The sequence below is a fragment of the Rhinopithecus bieti genome, unplaced genomic scaffold, assembly GCF_001698545.2.
Source record: "Rhinopithecus bieti isolate Rb0 unplaced genomic scaffold, ASM169854v2 scaffold_13259, whole genome shotgun sequence".
NCBI classification, from domain to species: Eukaryota; Metazoa; Chordata; class Mammalia; order Primates; family Cercopithecidae; genus Rhinopithecus; species Rhinopithecus bieti.
The window spans coordinates 253,315-276,379 of NW_016807544.1; the positions used below are offsets into that span (position 1 = coordinate 253,315).

The 23,065-nt window shown below is 38.5% G+C and overlaps 1 protein-coding gene across 1 annotated transcript; it reads right to left on the reverse strand.

The window, feature by feature from the left end:
* Positions 1 to 7,344: 7,344 nt before the first annotated feature.
* Positions 7,345 to 22,900, reverse strand: MED6 (mediator complex subunit 6). Its single transcript, XM_017882754.1, has 8 exons — positions 22,829 to 22,900; positions 19,782 to 19,941; positions 18,821 to 18,912; positions 15,497 to 15,579; positions 15,084 to 15,192; positions 13,465 to 13,580; positions 9,499 to 9,526; positions 7,345 to 8,697 (listed from the first exon to the last, which is right to left on the reverse strand). Exons 1-8 carry the CDS (start codon positions 22,848 to 22,850, stop codon positions 8,567 to 8,569), a joined length of 741 nt encoding a protein of 246 aa, XP_017738243.1. The 5' UTR covers positions 22,851 to 22,900; the 3' UTR covers positions 7,345 to 8,566.
* Positions 22,901 to 23,065: the final 165 nt, after the last annotated feature.

Consider the following 23,065-nt stretch of genomic DNA (forward strand, 5'->3'; position numbering starts at 1 on the left):
TACAAGCTATGTCTCCATCTCAAAAAGTTTAAAAGGAATAAAAATTAAAATAAATGAAAGTAGAATTAAGGCAATAATTCAGAAGTTAATAAAATAAAATACAATAGAGAGATCAACAAAACAAATTAACCTCAATAGTACATAAAAGATAATATCATGAAAAGTGGGGATATAATTTACAAAAGCTGACAAAATTTTTTTTAAAATCTGAATAGGAAAGAAAATGAATCTATAACTAAAAGTCTTTTATCCAAAAATAATACAGGTTTCATTGGTACATTCCACCACGTTTGAGGAAGAAATAATAAAATTCATTTATTCATTCATGTACTCAATAGCCATAAACAACTGACCCTCAGAAACTCAAGATCAACAGTGGATACTAACAAGCAGATGGCAATATCCAACATGTGCCATGTGCACAGAATAATTCACAGAGAGCAGGGTAACAGAAGGAGGTCAGAACTACATAGGGTATATAGAGAGGGTTGAAGAGGGACATGAGGGGGAAGGAGAATGGGCTTTGTAGCAGGTATTAGCAGTGCCGTGTTAAGCATGCCACTGAAGCACTTACAAAAACAAATAATAGGATGACTTGCTAATGGTTTCCCGCTAGGGAAAGTGCTAGGATTAAGCTGCCTGCACAATAGACAGAAGGGGGATCACAACCCACTGAGACCAGAAAACTCAGGAAATGTTTCCCAGAGTAAATGTTCCCTGAGCTGGGCTGTGAAGAATAAGCAAGAAGAAGGAAGGCAAAAAGGATAAGAAAGCCTAGGTACAAGAACAGGCATTCAAAGGCATAAAGGTCTTAGAAGCCCTTCCAGGAACCGCACTGTTTGGTATGCAAACTCTTTCATGGAAGATAATATTTCCCAACTCATATGATGCTGACATAATCTTGTTACCAAAATAAAAAAGAACTTACAGGAAAGAGAATATTACAGGCTAATCTTAAATGTTAAATCAAGTGTAAAATCCTAAGCCAAATCTCAACAAATTAACCTCAATAGTACATAAAAAGATAATATCATGAAAAAGTGGGGTTTATTGCTGAAATACAATGTTGGTTAACATTTGGATGAAAATGAAAACAGTGTAATCCATCATACTATCAGAAGAAAAGAGAAGTATCATCTGTTATCTCAACAGATGCTCCTCCCAAAAAAGTACATATAAAATGTGTTTGACAAAATTGAAAACTACTAGATTTCCACTTTCTGCCATAGTGGAGTAACTGGAACCAAATGTGTCCTTACACCATAAGAACTAGAACACTAGAATATATGAAACAACTACTTTCAAGCCTTGAAAGACAAATGGTTGGCGCAGAACTATAACCCCTAAAATTCATTCAAAACATAACAAAGTTGGAGTTCTCACACATCCTGATTTGAAAACTTACCACAAATCTACAGTAATCAAAAACAGTGTAATACTGGTATACAGACAGACATATAGACCAAAGGAATACAACAGAGTCTCTCAAATACAAGGTCAATGGTTTTTGACAACAGTGCCAAGACTATTCAATGGAGAAATAGTCTTTTCAACAAATGGAGTTGGGAAAACTGGATATCCACATGCAAAAGAACAAGCTGGGCTCTTATTTTACAGTATATTCAAAAATTACCTCAAAATGGATCGAAGAACTAAATATAAGAGCTTACACTGGAAAACACTTAGAAGAAAACATAGGGGAAGCACTTAATGACATTGGATTTGGCAGTGATTTCTTAGATGACACCAAAAGCACAGGCAATAGAAGCAATAATAAACTGGACGTTATAAAAATTAAAGTTTTTTGTACATCAATGGACATGATCAACAGAGTGAAAAGCAACTCACACAGAATAGGAGAAAATCTTTGTGAATCATGAAACTAATACTGAATTCACATCCAGAATATATAAAAGAACTTCTACAATTCAAAACACCAAAAAAATTCCATTTTAAAATGATCTTTGACAAAGTCAACAAAATAAACACTGGGGAAAGGATACCCTATTCAATAAGTGGTACAGGAAAAACTGACTAGGCATATGCAGAAGAATGAAATTGGGCCTCTAATTCTCACCATATACAAAAATTACCTCAAGATGCGCCAAAGACTTAAATGTAAGACCTCAAATTATAAAAATTCTAGAAGAAAATCTAGGGAAAACTCTTCTGGACATTGGCCTAGGTGAAGAACTCATGACTCAGACCTCAAAGGCAAATGCAACAAAAAACAAAAAATAGACAAATGAGACTTACTCGAACTAAAGCGTCTGCACAGCGAAAGAAACAATCAACAGAATAAGCAGACAACCTGCAGATTGGGAGAAATTAGTTGCAAATTATGCATCCAACAAAGAACTAATATCCAGAATCTATAAGGATCTTAAATAAATGAACAAGAATAAAGCAAATAACATTAAAAGTGGGCAAAGGACATGACCAGATGCCTCTTTTTAAAATTTTAGATACAGAAGGCACACATGGGGGTTTGATACATGGATGTATTGTGTGATGCTGAGGTTTGGACTTCTAACGATGCTGTTGCCAAAGTAGTGAACATAGTACTTGATAAGTTTTTCAACCCTTGCCCCCATCCCTCCCCACTTAGGCGTTTATTGTTCCCATCTTTGTGTCTATGTGTACTCAATGTATAGCTCCCACTTGTAAGTCAGAACATGTGGTATTTCATTTTCCATTTCTGTGTTAATTTGCTTAGCATGATGGCCTCCAGCTGCTTTCATGTTGCTGCAAAGGACATGATTTGATTCATTTTTATGGCTGCATAGCATTCCATGGTGTATATGTACATTTTTAAAACCCAATCCACTATTGATGGGCACCTTGACTGATTCCATGTCTTTGCTGTTGTTAATAGTGCTGCAATAAACATACAAGTGCAGGTGTCTTTTTGGTAGAATGATCTACTTTCCTTTAGTAGGATATCCAGTAATGGGATTGCTGGGTCGAACGGGACTTATATTTTTAGATCTTTGCAAAATCTCCAAACTGCTTTCCACAGGTGCAGAAATAATTTAATTCCCACCAACAGTGTGTAAGTGTTCCCTTTTCTCCACATCTTTGCCAACATCTGTTTTTTGACTTTTTAATAATAGCCATTCTGACATGAGATGGCATCTCGTCGTGGTTTTAATTTGCATATATTATCTGATGACTAGTAATATTAAGCATTTTTTGTTGTTGTTGTTGTTTTGGCTGCTTGTACGTCTTTTTGGAAGTGTCTGTTCAGAAAGTCCTAGCCACAGCAATCAGGCAAGACAAAGAATTAAAAGGCATATATATAGGGAAAAAAGGAAGTCAAAATCTCTCTCTTCAGTGACAATATGATTCTATACCTAGAAAACTCTAAGGATTCTGCCAAAGACTCCTAGACATAACAAATAATTTAAGCAAAGTCTCAGGATACAAAATCAGCATACAAAAATCTGTAGGATTTCTATGTACCAATAATATTCAAGCTGCAAACCAAACCAAGAATGCAATTCCATTTATAATAGACACAAAATACCTAAGAATACACCCAACCAAGGAGGTGAAAGTTCTCTATAAGGAGAACCACAAAACATTGCTGAAAGAAATCACAGATGACACAAATAAATGGAAATGCATTCCACACTCATGGATTGGCCAAGGCAATCCTAAACAAAAAGAATAAAGTCAGAGGCATCACATTATCCAAACTCAAACTACACTACAAGGCTACAATAACCAAAACAGCATGGTACTCATACAGACACATAGACCAACAGAACAGAATAGAGGCCCCTGAAATAAAGCCCACATCCACAATCGATATTTGACAAAGTCAACAAAAATAAACAATAATAAAACACACACACACACATCCAGTCTAAAAAAATTAAATTAAAAAAAATGTTCAGAGCACTTGAATAGATCATGTTTCAAAAGGAGCTAAACAAATAGCCAAAAATCACGTGAAAATCTTAATATAACTGGTCATTAGGGATTGCAAATCAAAACCAGTGTGATCCCAGCTTGCACCTATTAGTATAGCTATTAACAGAAAATCACAAGAATTGGTGAGGATGTGGAGAAATTGGAGACCTCAGGGATTGCTGGTTGAAATGTAAAATGGTACAGCTGCCATTGTAAACAGCATGGTAGTCCCTCAAAAAGTTAAAAATAGAATTACCACTTCTGAACACATACACAAAAGAACTGGAAGCAGGGACTCAAACAGATATTTATACATCAGCGTTCACAGAAGCATTATTCACAATAGCCAAAAGGTGGAAACAACTCAAATGTTCACTGAAAGATGAATAAACAAAACAAGATGTGTGTCCACACACACAGATACTGAAATATTACTCAGCCTTAAAAAGGAAATTCTGACACACGCTGCAACACAGAAGAACCCTGAAGACATCATGCTAAGTCAAAGGACAGATACTGTATGATTTTATATGAGGTACCTAGTCAATGTCAGAAGTAGAATGGTGGTTGCCAGGAGATGGAGGAAAAAGGGAAAGTGGAGTTACTGTTTAATGGGTACAGAGTTTCCATTTGGGATAACAAAGTTCTGGAGATGAATAATGGTGAAGTGAAAGTACAACATGAGTGTACTTCACGTTGATGAACCAATAGAAAAAAATGTGCAGAAGACCTGAAAACACAAAAATGAGTATCCAAATAGCCAAATCATATGAGAAAATGTTCATCACCAATTACCAGGAAATGTAAATTGCAGCCCAAAAAAGATACCACTGAACACATGACTAAATTTTTCCTTGACAATATCAAGGGTCAACAAAGGAGTGGTACAACTGGAGCCTTACACCCTGCTAGCTGGAGTATAAACTGGTATAACCTCTTTGGTAAGTATTTTCACGTCATCAACTAAAACTGAATAACGGCAGCTTTGTGAGCCAGCAATTTGAATAAAATAGTAAAATGAGCCTATGTACACTGCATTAGTTCCCTAGAACTGCCCTAACAAAGTACAACAATCTGGGGGACTTACACAACAAATTTATCATCTCAAAATTCTGGAGGCTGAAAATCCAAAATCAAAGTGTCAGTAGGGCTATGGGCTATGCTTTCTCTGAAACCTGTAGGGGAATCCTTCTTTGCCTCTTAGCTTCTGGTGACTGGCCGGAAATCTTTGGCATTCCTTGGCTTGTAGATGCATCACTCTGATCCTCCATCTGCACATGGCATTCTCCCTTTGTCTCTTCACACAGTTTTCTTTTTATAAAGACACCAGTCATATCAGATAAGAGGCCCACCCAACTCCAGTATGGCCTCATTTTAACCCATAACATCTGCAATGACCCTGTTTTCAAATGAGGTCACATTCTAAGGTACCAGGGATTAAGATTTCTGTACACTTTGTTTGAAGAAGAAGAGGACACAATTCAGCCCATAACATATACCAAAAAGCAATATAATATTCATACAATTAGAATATTCCTGAAATTTCATAAGTTCATAAAAATAGAATATTCATAAAAGCAATTTTAATAGCCAAAAATTATGAATACAAATGTCTATCACCATTAGAATGAAATCTAAAGTTGTAATATATTCATGCAATATAATACTACACAGAAATTAAAATAACTACAAATGAAACAACTCTGATGAACTTCACAGACATAAAAGAAGCCACACATGAAATGCACACACTGACCAATTATATTAAATTTTTAAAATAGGCAATCTAAACATTTATTTAGGGATTCATGGTTACACAGTAAAACTGTGAAGACAAGTGATTACCACAAAACTGAAGATGAAGGTGATTAAGCGTTAAAATCAGGAGGGGACATAAAGGTGCTTCTGGGGTACTAGCAAAGTTCAATTTCTTAACCCACATAAGTTACATGATTACAGTGAGTTTTACTCCATTACTGACCCTGTCAGTTAAAAAGGCGTAGAAGCAATGACACCCCAGTAGCAATGAACATACCCAGCACACAGATTTTGATTTCCAAATGCGATTCTCCACTAAAAGAAACAGAAGTGCCTGGCTCCAGAGTTGAAATGAGCCTGGCATATCTTACTGTGCTAAAGAGCAAAGAAATCACTCAATGGATGATGAAGTCATACCAAAAGGACACAGGATCAGCTTGAAGTAGCTCCCACTGTCCCAATTTAAGACAAACTGGGCATCAATATGAATGATAGTAAGGAAATACATGCATTGAAGTAAATAAGAATCCAGGAGTCCACAATGATATTTTTAAAAAGGGGGGAGAAATGAAAGCTGTTTATAGCAGAAAGCTAATTAATAGCATAGAACAATGAAATCAGAAAATCATCATTTGGCAAACATCAGAGTAATAAATGATTCAGGCAAGACTTACTGATGGAGGCTAGCCAGTGGGTAAAACTTTGAGAAATAACAGGACACTCAGAGCCTCAAAATATTCCAGGATACCTGTAACTTACAAAAGGAAAAATAACTTTACAGTGGAGTAACCTTATAGACACTACCTTAACCAAGTGATGAATGCTAACATCACCAGAAATGGAGCAAATTGACACCATGTGCCTCCATAAGCATCTTTTCTACGGCATTCCTCACAAAAATGCATGAGGTGAATTTCATCATGAGGATATATCAAACAGACCCAAATTGAGAGGCATTCCACAAAAAGAATGGCTTCAACTCTTCAAATATCAAGGTTATGAAAAACAAGCAAGATTAAAGAACTATTCCAGGTTACAGGAGACTGAAAAGACAGGACAACTAAATGTAACCCACAACTCGGGATTTTCTTCTATTGTAAATGACATTATTGTAAATGACATTATTGGCACCACTGGTGAAACATAAATACAATCGAAAGAGAGAGGGAGAAAGAGAGAAACAGCAAGTAACAAGAGAGCAAGAGTTAGAGACAGAAGAAAGAGAGAAAGAAAATAAAGACTAAAATACAGAAAAATGGTAACGGAGAACTAGGGTAAAAGGTATATATAGGAATTCTTTGTACTATTCTTACAACTTTTATTTGCCTGAAATTATGTCAAAATAAGAAGTTGAAAGACAAAAATCTCACACAATACATAAAATTAGACATTTCGTAAGAGCAGAAAACAAAGATGACAAATTCTTCAACCACTTTAAATACTAAAATACCACTTTTGCTACTTAACACTAAAAACATAAATGACAAAATTCAGTGGTAGCAATTCTGGAAAACCTGATACATACTTTCCAGCTTTGCTGTTTGAGAGATCACTAGTCCAACCTTTTGAGGAACAACTTAGTAATACGGACTAAGAGCAATAAAAATGCAGACTCCAGTGATTCCACTTCTGGAACTCTATCCTAAGGAAATAAATACCAAATATTGAAAAGGCATTATACAAAGATATAATCACAGCAGTCTTATTTAAAATAATGTAAATTGAGAAAAAAATCCCAAATATAACACAGAAAGAAAACTGAGATACAATCATTTACAGAAATTCAGACACTACAACAGTCTATAAGAACTATACAAACATGGGGGAAAGCTTACAACAGATATAATAAAGTAAAATTGTATGAAAGGAATGATTAAAGTACTTTTAAAAGCATCTACATGCAGCAAGCACACTCAGTCCCCTTGCCATGAGATACCCTGTGCTGCCTAGGGACTTTGCAGACTTCCTATTAGCAAGAAGGCCCTCACCAGATGGAGCCACTCAATGCTGGACTTTTCAGCCTCCATAACTTAAAAAAAAATAAATTCCTTTTCTTTATTGAAAAAGAAAAAAGTATCTACACGTAGAATAAGATTAAAACTCACAACACTGTTACAGTATTTATAGGGTAATGGTATTGGTGAGTGAGGTTTTTCCTTCATCTTCCAAAATGTCAGCAACTGTTTATTTTAATACTAAGGATTATGTAACTTAACAAAAAAAATATGCTTAGTTACTACTTTAACATCCTTTGTGTCTTCAAAGTGCATCTGAAAAATAGTCATGATGAAGAAAAAAGTCACGATGAAGCAATATATACAAACACCTTTATTTTGCTTTTAAACATATCTACCAGTAAATATGTGTGTAGGTTGCACAAGTCCAGGAGAGGAAAGGTTACAGAAGATATATAACAAATATTCACAAGAAATCATGATGGGAATAATATCTTTTCTTTTTTTTTTTTTTTTTTTTAGACAAAGTCTTGCTCTGTCGCCCAGGCTGGAGTGCAATGGCGTGATAATCAGCTCAGGGCGACCTCCGCCTCCTGGGTTCAAGCAGTTCTCCTGTCTCAGCCTCCCGAGTAGCTGGGACTACAGGCGCCCGCCACCATGCCCAGCTAATTTTTTTATTTTTAGTAGAGACAGGGTTTCACCATATTGGTCAGGCTGGTCTCGAACTTCTGACCTCAAGTGATCCACCCATCTTGGCCTCCCAAAGTGCTGGGATTATAGGCGTGAGCCACCACGCCCAGCCTAATATCCTTTCAAAGAATAAGTGCATCCCATACAAATAAGAAGGTTACAATAAAGTACTTCAAAGCTCAAGAGCCACAGTACTGAGGTATGATAACTAGCATGAGGAGTCTTCCAGGCTTCTCTTTTGTCCGTACTCACTGAAGTCTCATCCGTTTTTCAGGGGGGCCTTTAGCACTCACTGTCTGTTGTACATTCTTTGTGGTCTCCTTCTCCTCAGATTTTACAGTTTCTGGTACAGGTTCTGCCTCTTTCTTTGTTTGATCCACTAGATATCAAAAGTAGATTTTTTGGGGAGGGAGACACGGGTGGAGGGAATGAGATAAATTCAAACAATGGTTAGCATGAACGGTTCACATTTTCAAATTCATTTTTAACTGTTTATCTCAAGTTCTAGATCTAGCCGTTTCCATAGGCAGATGTATACAAGAACACAGTTACAAACCTAACAACCTGATAACTCAAGGAAATTAATGATACTAGACAAAACTACGTAGCATTTAAGTAAGACAGTATGTAAAAACAAGATATATCATTATTCTAACCCAGTACCACGATGGTTCAACACCTGTTTTCAGTAATGTAACAGAAAACAACATGTAAAAATACAGATTTGATGAAGAAACCTCGAATCACGGTGGCTTCCTCATATCTCCTCAATACCTACTTTCTCCCTCCCAATTCATCTTTTCACTACCACAATCACTACCACAATGGCACCATCTGCTGACAGTTCAGCACATCTCAAAGATTAAGAGTAAAAAACTACAATGGGAGACTCTAACCCATGGCCCACGGGCAGCATGCGGCCCAGGATGGCTTTGAATGTGGCCCAACACAAATCTGTAAACTTTCTTAAAACATTATGAGACTTTTCTTTTTTCAGCTCATCAGCTATCATTAGTGTTATTTTATGTGTGAACCAAAACAATTCTTCTTCCAATGAGGCCCAGCCTCAGCTCTAGAAGGACAAAATGACCACAGCTCATTTCACATGCTATAGTTGTTATTGATTTACAGGCTGTTTGATCTTATTTCAAGCGTAATAAGAATATTAGATGAACCATACCTGGAACAGGCTTTTCTCCAGGCTTTAGCTATAATTTTTTAGAAAAAAGGGAGGGGAGGAAGAGGAAAAGAAGAAAACAGGTCAAGTTGGCAAAGTTTCTTCTTCTTAATGTCATATTAATAAAATGAAAGCTTCATCCAAATTACATTTCAAATGACTTTGTGAAGAAAAGCTACTATTTATGTACTATAAAGTACATTTATCATTGTCTGCTTCTTATTCCCCATTCCAGAAAAGACACAAATCAAAAACTAGAACAAGATAGTCAACCAACCATAAAAACACTTGAACATTTAACAACCTCCACCTCCACACCCAGGCTACAATGCTTTATAAAAAGCAGTTCAGTAGAATCCAACGGGAAGAAATAATGAAGTCTTCCAATACTCCAGAGTCTTATTCCCTTAATGGATATGAATTATGGGAAGGGAGAATGAAGTATGGATGAACCATGACTTTTAAAGTTGGCAGGCACGGGAAATTTGGAGGAAAAAGAGATTGCTGATGAGTCTATTGTTAAAAACCAATCTATAGGAAAAAAAGACAAGGAAAAAAAGATGAGAAATAAGGTCAGGTCCTTCACTCTGTAGAGCAATTCACTTGATTAAGCTCTGTCATCTCCTTTGCCCCATTCCCCAAGTTAAATGCTCTACAACACTCTTGTCTTCTTCTACCCCTCATTCTCATCCGATGACACTGTCTCCCATGTTTAAAAACAACTACAAAACCAGGATGCCAACACCACCAACTTCCTTACCATCTACCTTTGAACTTGTAACTGTATATACATATACACATATATATATTTAAAATACCTTAGTACTTCCATATCATCTTAGAAAAAAAAGCAGTCTCTTCATTTCTAATGCCTCCATCTGTTTGCTGAATCTTTCTGGATTTACATGCCCTCCCTAGGCCTTCTTACATATTCCCACTCCTAACAATTACAAAATTTTCTGATATTACACGTTCCAGGTTCATGCTGACAACTGCCAACTATCCTACTCCAACTGCAAGTCCTGGGAATCTTTACACTTAACAAGACCAAAACTGAGCTTCATATTATTATCCACTGTGCAATAAAAAGGTTACCACAGAAGGCCTGAGGCTGCTATACTTAGAAAGACCTGCTTGCAAGGTTGGCCCTTGGCTAGTGTCTAGAAACTTGGATTTCTGGAGGGTTCCCACCATTCCCTGATAATAGTGGCTCACTGTGCCTAGACTGTACAAACAATGCAGTTTAGGCTGAATATCTGCTTTCTTCAGAGGTTGTGGAATTTTGGTATGTGCTAGATAGAGGGTACCTACATGAAGAGCTCCCCCAACTCCAAAAACACACCTTGGGTACCAGGTCTCTAATGGATCTCCTTGGGAAGAAATATCACATATGTTGCTGCATTTTCACTGTTGAGAGAACAGTACACTCTGTGTAACCTCTTAAGGGAAGAAGAAAATATAAGGAAGCCTGCACATAGATTCTTCCAGACTCTGCTGTGTCCTTTTCCCTTATGATCTGGCTATACATCCTTACTGTATTATAGCAATGAATCTTAGCTGAGTACAATTACATGCTGAGTCCTCTGAATCCTGCTAGCAATCTCCAATTACAGGAGTTGTCATAAGAACCCCCAACAAAGCCACATATCACATTATCTTGTGAAAATATCAATACTTAAACATGTCCAAAGTAATTCTGAGGGAACAAATTGTTTTTCTTTAAAATAGGAGAGGAAACATAGGGAGGAACATTGAAGAAAGTAAAAAATTTGAAAGCGGGGATTTTTCTACTGTCAGCACTGAACCATTTAAACTATATTGGACACTGAACTATATCTGGACACTGGAATAATGTCGTTATTTACCCAACATAATACACTGTCTAATCTTTTCTAGTAAATCCTGCCAGACTAGTAGAACATGGTTTGAGATGGGGATATAAAACAAGGGTGCTTCTTGGAGCAAATTTAATCAGGTGGCTTTGGTTGTTTTAAAACTTAAAATAGGCCGGGTGCGGTGGCTCAAGCCTGTAATCCCAGCACTTTGGGAGGCTGAAACGGGCAGATCACGAGGTCAGGAGATCGAGACCATCCTGGCTAACACTGTGAAACCCCGTCTCTACTAAAAAAATACAAAAAACTAGCCGGGCGAGGTGGCGGGCGCCTGTAGTCCCAGCTACTCCGGAGGCTGAGGCAGGAGAATGGCGGGGAACCCGGGAGGCGGAGCTTGCAGTGAGCTGAGATCCGGCCACTGCACTCCAGCCCGGACGACAGAGCGAGACTCTGTCTCCAAAAAAAAAAAAAAAACTTAAAATAATTTTGAATGCATCTGGAGGCCTGTTATGTTTATGGGAGTGGTAATGAGTTATAAGTTTAAAATAGAGAAGAAACATAGGACTCCAGGATTAAATCCCAGCTTCTCTGCATTGCATACAAAATCCTTCTCAACTGACCTTAATCCATTTTTAAAGTCTCATCTTCCATTACTCTTCCCCTCCACAAACACAGAGTAAGCCTCAGAGGAGTTTTCTGGTTTCTGAACATACGTTCACTAACTCATGTTTCCGGTTTTGCATGTTCTATTACCATTTTCTAGATCAGGACTGTTCAAAAGAAATGTGAGCCCACAAATGCAAGATATACATGTAATTTTAAATTTTCTTGTCACATTTTTAAAAAGAAACATGTATTTTATTTAACCAAATATACCCAAAATATTATTTCAACACATAATCAATATTTTTAAACTACTGAGATATTTTACATGCATTCTTTTTCATACAACTCTGAAATCCAGTATGTATATTGCACTTATATCACAACTCAATCTGGACTAGCTGTGTTTCAAATGCTCATGGTCACATGTGCCTCGTGGCCACCGTACTGGACAGCACATGTCTAGATGTCTTCCCCTGGCCTACCTAGCATGCACTATGTACTCACCAAATAAATGGTCAACTACACCTAGCTTTTTACATTCTGTAGAGGTCATTCATCACCCTACGCACAGCTATTATTTATTTATTTATTTATTTATTCAACAGACAATGTTCCATCTTCAAATGCAGTTGATGAGATTCCTCTAAACTGGCTTTCCTGTCCTGAGTTCCATCTTGCGTCTTCTGCTCTCTTCACCACCACATCACAATTCCAATAGCCCCTATCTCTCACTATAGCACAGTCAGGGAAGAGGGAAGGGGAGGCCTGTTCTAAATTCATCTCATGTAAAACATTTCATTTAGTTTAAAATTTCCCTTGAAAATCCCTAAAGGAGCTACTAACAAAAAAGAGGTATATGATCTTGTATGTACACTGCAAAGGTCCAGAAGAATTGAGACTAGCCATGAGACCAGCACATTCATCGATTCCATTCCATATCTACTTCACTCCAAAAGCTCATTTAGTAGAATGGCAGGTGGATTTGCTATTGCTGTTAGAAATCTCCCTGCCCCTCCAAATCACACAGTGGAATTCATATAACTTAAAACCCCAATATAGTGTATCTCTATTAATCACTCCTGTCTCCTCTGTTTATTATGCCACTCTACTTCAGATGTTCTGTTCTTTTTGTTACATAAGTGTTAACTATTCTATCATTTAGGTTGTTCAGACATCTACTACATCAGGCTAGAAGGTGGCACGTAGAGTAAAAAGAGCATGAGTTTCATATTCTAGTTTTGTTACCACCTGTGACACTTTCAGCAACCTTTTGAATGAGAATATGATCTATATGCAGTCCTCAGAGTTTGTGAAGATTCAGTAAGAAACACAAAACAGTGTTAATTCCATTCCATTTACCTATTTCTTCCATTAAGTTTTTAGAAACCTTTCCTTTGATACAGAGATCATTTTTTAACTCATGAGGAAAATTGTAATTTTAGGTCACATCTGAAACAGTTCTCAATTAAAAATAAATATATATGCCATAAAGAAGTGTCAAATCAAGATTAACCACACATATTCTCATTACCTGCACAAATTTGGGTGGAAATTTTTGTCTGAGGTCTAAAAGTAAAGCATCCACACGTTGTCTCTGAAAAATAGAGCTTGGTTCTTCTTTCCTTTTGGCTTTAGGTCTGACTTTATCTATTAAATACAAAGTCCAAATCAAAACATTGCCTACTTAGTTTGGTGTCTCATATTTTACAAATCTTTGTCCACTATGAATATACCCAAACTTCATTATTTTTAATGGCTGCTAGACCAAAGATAATTCCCAAAATTGGTAAACACAGCATATATACAGAAGTGCTGTTAACTCTCCCTCTTAACTGAAGTCAAATTCTAACATTTAAGCTGATACATATGTCTTTTAAAGATACTTCAGTTTTGGTATATAAGCATGCACAACCGTAAGAGTTTTAAAGCTAACATTTTTCAAAATTACCTAAATCACAATCCAAATTATTGGTTTGAAATTACCTTTGTGTATTTTAAGTGTATTAAATGGTATTTTCCCACAAAACCTACTAGGAACAAATGGAAATGCAGGTTTCACAAACTCAATCTACCATATTCAATTATTAAGACTGTAATTCACTGAAAAAAAAAAAAATAACAAAACAGAAAACCATGAAGACAAAAAAGAAAAGAACCTGAAAGAGAAATTCTGAAGTTAATCACATATGGGATTTGCCCTTGGGAGGGAGGTGTATTGGGAAACCGTATCCAAGCGAAGGGTTCCAGATAAGTGTTACTCCGAACACTTGGTTATGGCAGGGGAAAAGAGCCATTGGGCCAATTTTAGTCAACAAAGGCAAACTTTCCTTCATTAAATGTTCCTGCTTATACCTACTATTAAGAAGATACAGGTCTGAATTCTACACAAACACTATGTTTCCCTCAACAATCTATTCTGAGTTGCTATTTCTCAGACAAGGAAATGGAGAATACAAGTATGCTGTTACAGGCACATTTCTGGAGGTAGTTGAACAGTAAAACATGATGAAGACAGTAGCAGATCAGATGGAAACTTAAGAGAACCTGGAGCCACAAGAGGTGGAGAGATGGAAAGATCAGAAAACAGACTGGCCATCTAGGGATAGGGCTCTAAAAAGCAATCTCTCTCATCTCCTCTGCTTTGAAGACTGGAGGAATAAAGAGTTCCAGATTCCAAGACAATTCAGCAGTCAGGTAAGTAAGGAATATCATCTCTGCTCATTCCACGTCACTGTCTCTCCTATGTTCCTTCCCCCCCACCCCTTTTTTTTTCTTTTTTGTAGAGACCAGGTTTCACCATGTTGCCCAGGTTGATCTTGAACTCCTGGGCTCAGGTGATCTACCTGCCTTGGCATTCCAAAGTGCTGGGATTACAGGAGTGAGCCACCGCACCTGGCCCCAAATATTTTCAAACCTTCAATCACCTTGACTAAGACTACCAGTTACCTAACAAAGTGAATGTGCATCTGTTCCTATGTGAAAGCTATTATTATACATCTAGTTACATGAATCTCAGCTGCAACAAAGCCAGCATCCCATGAAAAAAGTGAAACACACTTAGAAAAGATCAACAGCCACTTTCCTAAAGAAAACAGCTTCATTCTCAGAGGATCAAAAAGTGTGTTAGGAGGGTCTGGATGTTCTACTTACCTTGCTCTTCATGATCTTTGAAGTGCCACCAATAACCTTTGGAAGGATGATATCGACAGTATGACATAGCTTCATCAAAAGCTGACTGAATACCATGCACTGCAGTAAGCTTGAAAAGGAAAATAAATTCTAAATTTCTCATTAGGTCAACAAAATTTCCAAAGTAAATACTCGCAAAATATTACATATGCAAAGACAGAACCCATTTTTCAGAACCTAAATTACTATATAATTGAGACTATGAAATAACTTTGAGCACTGACTTGGCTCATAGTAACCAAAGTTCAAGACATTCTAATAGTCAATACTTTATAGCAACTTACACAAGGCAGAGGAGCTCCAGTTGGATTACTGGAAGCAAGGTAGCTAATTAAATGTTTTCTTTAGTGCTTAAAGAATGTGAAGACACTTACCACTCTAGAGTTTATAACTGATCCCAAGTCTGGTGCCTGATAGATCACTCCAGCAATGATATAGTAATCAGCTAGTGGGATAACTAAAACAGTAGGACAAAAGGTTTACAAATACAGCTATGGACACAAACTGCTAAACAGATTCTCATTAAAAGAATTAAAATCTGACATTTTCCCATAAGGCAGGGTTTAACAATTACTGTTTTGGTAAAGCTGTACCAGAAAACAGCCACATCCAATCATTTACATATTATCTATGGCTGCTCTGGCAATAATTGAGCGCTGTCACAGAGACTAGGAGGCCCACAAACCCCAAGTATTTAGTCATTGGCCCTTTTCAGAAAAAGTATGCCCACTGTTGCCCTCCAGCAGTGCTTCTCAAACTTTAATGTGCATCTGAATTACCTGGGGACCTTGTTAAAATTAGATTCTTATTCAGTAGGGATAGTGCATTTCTAACAAGTTCCCAAAAGATGCCAAGACTGTTGTCAGTCAACCTTACTTAAGGTAGTAAGACCCTGGAGCAAGACAGACTGGAGGTCCAGTGTAAAGATATCAAATGCAATGAGCTTGCTTTTGTGCCCCAGTGCTGGGTCCTAAGGAATAAGATAACTGCCAGTGAGGATACTGCCGTCTTGTGTAATTTCTATACCTTGAATCCTCTGACCATGGAAATCTTATCTTGTCGCTGGTCTGCCTTGGTTCTAAGGTTCTCTTTTACTCTGGGCAGGGACTCTAGATCTTTGATTTTGAAACTAAATTTGGATTCTAGAATCGTAACTTCTTTATCAAGTCATTCTCTGAAAACAATGCCAAGTTAAAGGTTGTCCATAAATGTCTTAATGAGGGTATCTAATTGAGAGATGTAGCTACAATAACACCCATCTGGCTCCCCTATCTTGAATCTTTTCTTCAGTATGACTTTATCCATGGTCTTGGCTTGATTCTAATGTCTTCAATTTCTGTCATTGCTGGAAAAGGTGTCTAGCTCTTTGATTCAAAACCAAATCTGGACTCTACACTCTTCAGTGTTGTTTCTAAACCAAGTTTTCAGTAGGTAGTATAACCCAGGCAAGGCTTTTAGTTCAATGCATCACTGAGGATTTTCAATTGATCCTCTATTAGTTTGATATGACCACATCTACCATGCATTTTGTAAAAGAATTAACTCAGTGGACTGAGATGAAAAGAAAAGTTAATTGTGATCATCAGCAAAGCCTGAGTCCTGTCCTCTCACTCTCCTTCCCAGACAGCATGAGCTTCACCACTCGCTTCACCTTCTCCACCAACTTCTGGTCCCTGGGCTCCATCCAGGTGCCCAGCTAGGGCACCCAGCCGGTCAGCAGCGCAGCCAGCGTCTATGCAGGCACAGGAGGCTCTGGTTCCCGGATCTCCGTGTCCCGCTCCACCAGCTTCCAGTGCAGCTTGGGGTACGGGGGCCTGGCCACGGGATGGCCAGGGTTCTGACAGGAATGGGAGGCATCCAGAACGAGGAGGAGACCATGCAAAGCCTGAACCTACCTGGTTCAAAGCCTGGCCTCCTACCTGGACAGAGTGAGGAGCCTGGAGACCGAGAACCAGAGGCTGGAGAGCAAAACCCAGGAGCGCCTGGAGAAGAAGGGACCCCAGGTCAGAGACTGGGTCCATTACTTCAAGACTATCAAGGACCTGAGGGCTCAGATCTTCTCAAATACTGTGGACAATGCCTGTATTGTTCTGCAGATCGACAATGCCCATCTTGCTGCTGATAGAGTCAAGTATGAGACAGAGCTGGCCATGCATCAGTCTGTGGAGAGCAACATCCATGGGCTCTGCAAGGCCAATGATGACACCAATGTCACTCCGCTTCAGCTAGAGACAGAGATTGAGGCTCTCAAGGAGGAGCTGCTCTTCATGAAGAACCATGAACAGGAAGTAAAAGGCTTATAAGCCCAGACTGCCAGCTCTAGGTAGACGATGAAGGTACATGCCCCCAAATCTCAAGACTTCGCCAAGATCATAGCAGACATCTGGGCCTAATACGAACAGCTGGCTCAGAAGAACCGAGAGGAGTTAGAAAAGTACTGGTCTCAGCAGATTGAGGACAGCACCACAGTGGTCACTATGCAGTCTGCCAAGGTTGGAGCTGCTGAGGTGACACTCACGAAGCTGAGAGGTACGGTCCAGTCCTTGGAGACTGACCTGGACTCGATGAGAAATCTAAAGGCCAGCTTGAAGAACAGCCTGAGGGAGGTGGAGGCCCGCTACGCCCTGCAGATGGAGCAGCTCAACAAGATCCTGCTATACCTGGAGTCGGAGCTGGCACAGGCTGGGGCAGAGAGGCAGCACCAGGCCCAGGAGTATGAGGCCCTGCTGAACATCAAGGTCAAGCTGGAGGCTGAGATTGCCACCTACCGCCGCCTGCTGGAAGACAGCCAGGACTTCAATCTTGGTGATGCCCTGGACAGCAGCAACTCCATGCAAACCATCCAAAAGACCCCACTTGTCAGGTAGTGGATGGCAGAGTGGTGTCTGAGACCAACAACATCAAAGTTCTGAGACATTAAGCCAGCAGAAGCAGGGTACCCTTTGAGGAGCAGAAGGCCAATAAAAAGTTCAGAGGTCAAAAAACAAAAAAAAATTACTTGGGATGTTTGACATTCAGTTGGTATACCACCTGTGCCCACAGAAAGAGGTAGCTTTGATGCAGTGAGTTGCTCTGTTAGTGCTTGAAGAGTTGTCCTTGGGCATGCTGGAACAGTCCTGGTATCCAAGTATACAACTAGTGGAACTTGGCTTTTGAAACTTTTCCTACATGAGAGTTATGCTGGTTGTACCAGCCTCTGCAGACAATTTGTATAAACAATGTGACTATAGTAGACACCAGATTTCTTTTGGAAAATCTAAAAATTTGGTGGGCAGAGGATGTCCAAACAACCAGCCCTCAATAAAAATCCCTGGCTCAGAACCTCAAATGGACTTCCTTGAGCAGACATATTGAATGCAGCTGCATTTCACTGCTGGATGGAGGGCACACTCTGTGGCCCTTCACAAGCAAGAGGGAAAGCACAGGCAACTTGCACGTGGATTCCTACAGACCTCACCTGACATGTCTTTTTCCAGTACTAATCTGGCTGCGTACCCTTACTGTGTTGTCATAACAAATCTCAGCTGTAAGTACAACCATATGCTAAGTCTGGTGAGTCCTCCAGCATAGTACTGAACATGTATGTGGTCTTGGGGACCCCCCAAACAGAAACCAATCAAAAAAACAAGTTAGGTCAGGAAGTAAATAAATCATGGTATTTTAAAAAGAAAACAATGCCTAAAGTTTACACATTTTACCTTGGGCAGGGGACTGCCGCTGTTGCTTCCGAATGATGAAAAGAATGGGCTCTTGAGCATGCAAAAGGATGTATTCGATTCCAACCATCTGACTGAAAACAGAACACAGACATCCAAATATCTATAAATGCCCTACAAATAATTTTATAAGACAAATTATATAAAAATGCGGCAACACTTTAATAGGATTAAAACTGCCTGTGTTTGGTGTTATAATCTGACTGTCGAGTAAAACTAGTTTGTTTTAAACAACAAAATTTCTCTACAAAAATGTATTATAAATTTAAATCTGAGTGTTTTCAGTTAGGAAAGGACACCGAAGAGTGTCTGTTTCAAAAAGGCAATCAAAATGTCATGATGCTTCCTGACCAAATCTATGAATACTTATAAAATATAAAAATAAACATGAAGACACAACTTCATACACTACCAAACTAGAAAACATCAAAAACTTTATCCTCACCCCAACAAATTTTTTTGCCTGACAGATTATGTTTAAAAACAACAATAAGTTGTCTCAATAGCTGTATTTGCCCCATAACAAAAGCCATTTAAAATATGACAGATATTTAATTTTATAATCTCCTCCTCAATATTTAGCTGACAATAGGAAAATTATATCAACAGTTGTTTCAAATACTTTTGTAATATAAACTAGGTATAAAAGGGACAATAATTATAGTTGCCTAGTTGAGAATAGCAGTAGCATTGCCAAAATCACTCATCAGATCGAAATCTAAACCTGTTATATTTAATTAAACATTATGAAGTTATACAGAAAAGACCTCTGTTAAAAGTGAATACTAATAATTATCTTGCATGTCAAATTTGTATAAACCCAAACAAAACTCCAGTTTTTCTTCTAAAATTCTACTTTGCACTTCATGATCCACAGCTTTAAAGAACTGTTCATTGCAAAACTTGTATTTGGTAAAAATGCTACCTTCTTAAAATAACTTACTTCAAGTGTTCTAATGTTAGCCTCTGCATTTTGACCACTTCATTATTACATGTTCTGTCATAAAAAGGATTACTTCTTTCTGAAAAGTAATCCAGGACACTACCACTGTTCAAAATAGGGATCCAAGAGCTGTCAACCCAAGAAATTCCCAGCAGATTGTCTATGGGAAAGAAAACAAAATGATAAAGAATTAGAAAAAAAAGAAAGAATCCAATCCAACAAACATTTATTATACATCTAATGTAGTAGGCACTATGAATATAAGGATGACATAGATCCTAACCAACACACTCTCATGATGTAACAGAAGAGATTATGAAAGAAAGCAATAACATGATGTAAGTGTTATGATAAAGACATGGTGAAACTCTGTCTCTACTAAAAATACAAAAAATTCTGGCCGGGCGTGGTGGCTCACGCCTGTAACACTAGTACTTTAGGGGTCTGAGGCAGGTGGACCACCTGAGGTTGGGAGTTTGAGACCAGCCTGACCAACATGGAGAAACCCCGCCTCTACTAAAAATACAAAAATTGCCTGGCGTGGTTGTGCATGCCCATAATCCCAGCTACTTGGGAGACTGAGGCAGGAAAATCGATGCACCCAGAAGGTGGAGGTTGTGGTGAGACGAGATTGTGCCATTGCACTCCAACCTGAGCAACAAGAGTGAAACTCCATCTCAAAAAAAGAAAAAAACAAACAAAAAATTAGCCAGGCGTGGTGGTGAACACCGTAACCCCAGCTACTCGGGAGGCTGTGGCAGGAGAATCGCTTGGACCCAGGAGGTGGAGGTTGCAGTGAGCCGAGACTGCGCCACAGCACTCCAGCCTGGGTGACAGAGCGAGACTCCATCTCAAAAATAAAGATATGAAGAAATGTGTTACAAGACTACAGAGGACCTAGGGGAACAAAAATCATTTTTCATGGGGTAAGAAGATGGGTTTTAGCATGATTTGTTAAAGAATAGATAGAAACTTACACAGAGAAAAGAGCAAAGTAACTCCAAGCAGAGAGATGTATATACAGAGGTATAAAAATACAAATTATATTATATCTTTAGAGGATAATTTCATTAGGTGAAGAAGTGGTATGATTTAAAATTTAGAAAGGACTTTTTTTTTTTATTGGAAATCCTTAATGCTGGCAAAAAATTCAAAATTTTCAAACAACATGTATGCCCAAGAGAACACATCCATAGCTACCAGTTTGCGATCTCTCAATTAGGGATAGAGAAGTTAGGAAGCTATTATTGTAGATGAGATGATAATGATGTAAAAGCTAAGGGATAAACAGGAAGTAGAATTACCTTAGCTACAGCCACACAGTTTCATATTTAGAGTAGAATTAAATCATGGCTTTTAAAAAGACATGATAGAGCTAGATACTTTTAATAAATGAGCTTGTATTGGCCATTGGCTTTGATGATGCTTCATACCACTGACTGTACTGAACACCACTAGGTGTAAATCATGAACATCAAAATGCCTACACAATACTGGTTGAAAAACTTCAATCTCTCTTATACTGTCATTACCTCAGGCATCTTCAAAGAAGTCAGACCTAATTCAAGGTGACAGGCAGTTTTGAGCCAAGTGACTCAACTGAGAAAAACTATATAAAGGTAAAATGTACTTTGTGTGCTATAAAATAAAGGAGGAGACAAAGTATGTTAATAACCAAATAATCAGTACAGACCATTTAGATACTTCATCATAACTGGATCATGCAATAACCAAATACACAATAGGCCAGGAAATAACATTTTCAGAAATGGCCTCCTAACTGGTTTTCCTAATTCTACCCTTGTCTTCCTACACTGTTCCCAGCAGCCAATGTAGTCCTTAAAAAAAAAAAAAAAAATCAGATCACATCATTCCTATGATGGAAATCCCTTCAATGGCTCTCCGTTTTACTCAGAGGAAAAGCCAAAGACCTTATCATAGCTTTCAACACCTTTCTGACCTCATCTCCTTACCGCATCCTCTCTCATTTCCCTCCAGCCACACTGGCCTCTTTCCTGTTCCTTTAACATACCAAACACACTCTTAGAGTCTTTGCCATGATCCTAACAAATCTGAATTATAAGTAAAACATTTTACAAACTAAATATCTGAAAACAGTCTGACAGACTAAATGTTTCTCTTTTTTATTCTGTAGCAAGGCAACATGTTGACATAGCCCAAGCATTCTAACAATCAGCAAGTGATGAAATTAGGCACTTAAAACTCCCACTTATAATGAAAGACATGTATGTAAAATCATGATCCAGAAGTGCTGAAGATCACCGGATAACTATAAATGAGAATATTTGTAATAAATGTGTTAGACCCCAATCCAGTTAATATTAAAAAAAGGCATCTCAAACACTTCCCTTTAAAAATCAAGTACTGTATATACAAACAAAAACAACTCTACGTGCTCCCCAAGATCAAGCAGCAATTAAGGGGGAGCATCTCCATACATTTATTCACTGACTGATTCACTACGTGAGTACCTCTACAGTTCAGCTGCGAAAAAAATACGACTCCTGGCCATAATAACTGCTGCATGTTCGATGTAAAGTATTATCGACTCAAAAAAAAAAAAAAAAAAAAAAACCTTACAATAGAAAATATTTGAATTCATGCTCAGGGACCCGCGGCGCGCTATCTAAAGAATTTGGCAGCCACCATGCCAAGTATCAAGAGATGAATCAAATCAAGTTGGCTCATTATCCCACTCCCTTCTCTGCCTAAAGGCCATTCCTTCACTCCAATAGAATAGCCCTAATGTTGTCGCAGAGGTATGTGTGAAGAACAATACTCCAGCTCTGAAGGCTCAAGGCCCAGAGCTTCTTCCAACCCCTTCTCTCCGACGCTTCCAAGAGACGTTTCAATAACTTAAAAACTCGTTAACGTTTCGCTAGATCACAGCCTTGTGTTGTCCACAAAAAACACTCAAAAAAGCGTGAGACCTCACACAAAGGAACCTAAACCTTGAAACTGCGAGCTATAACATCCCAAACTAGTCCACAGACAATCAACAGACAAAGCATAGCAATAGACTATACCTCGGATATCCACCCCCGCCATACTTCCGAAAGCGTTCACAGGCTCTCTTTCCGGCGCAAAGTAAACGTAAGCCTAGGCCGCCGGAAGCAGCGGGTTGAACAGAGTGCGCATGGGTGACGAGGGACGTAGAGCGGAAGAGGGGGCGGGTCGGGCGGGAGAGGGGCAGGGCTGGGAGGTGCGAGAGGGAGGGGAGGGGGCAGAAAGCGGGAGAGGCGGGGGAGGCGGGAAACGCGAGG

Bases quoted from the DNA above. Each gene is read 5' to 3' on its own strand.
- MED6 (XM_017882754.1), bottom strand. From the start codon at position 22,850: ATGGCGGGGGTGGATATCCGAG. The intron at 15,580-18,820 runs GTAAAATGTGTA...CTACTGTTTTAG, and splicing joins GCGGCAGTCCCCTGCCCAAG to TTATCCCACTAGCTGATTAC. The intron at 15,193-15,496 runs GTAAGTGTCTTC...TTCCTTTTCAAG, and splicing joins CAGTTATAAACTCTAGAGTG to CTTACTGCAGTGCATGGTAT.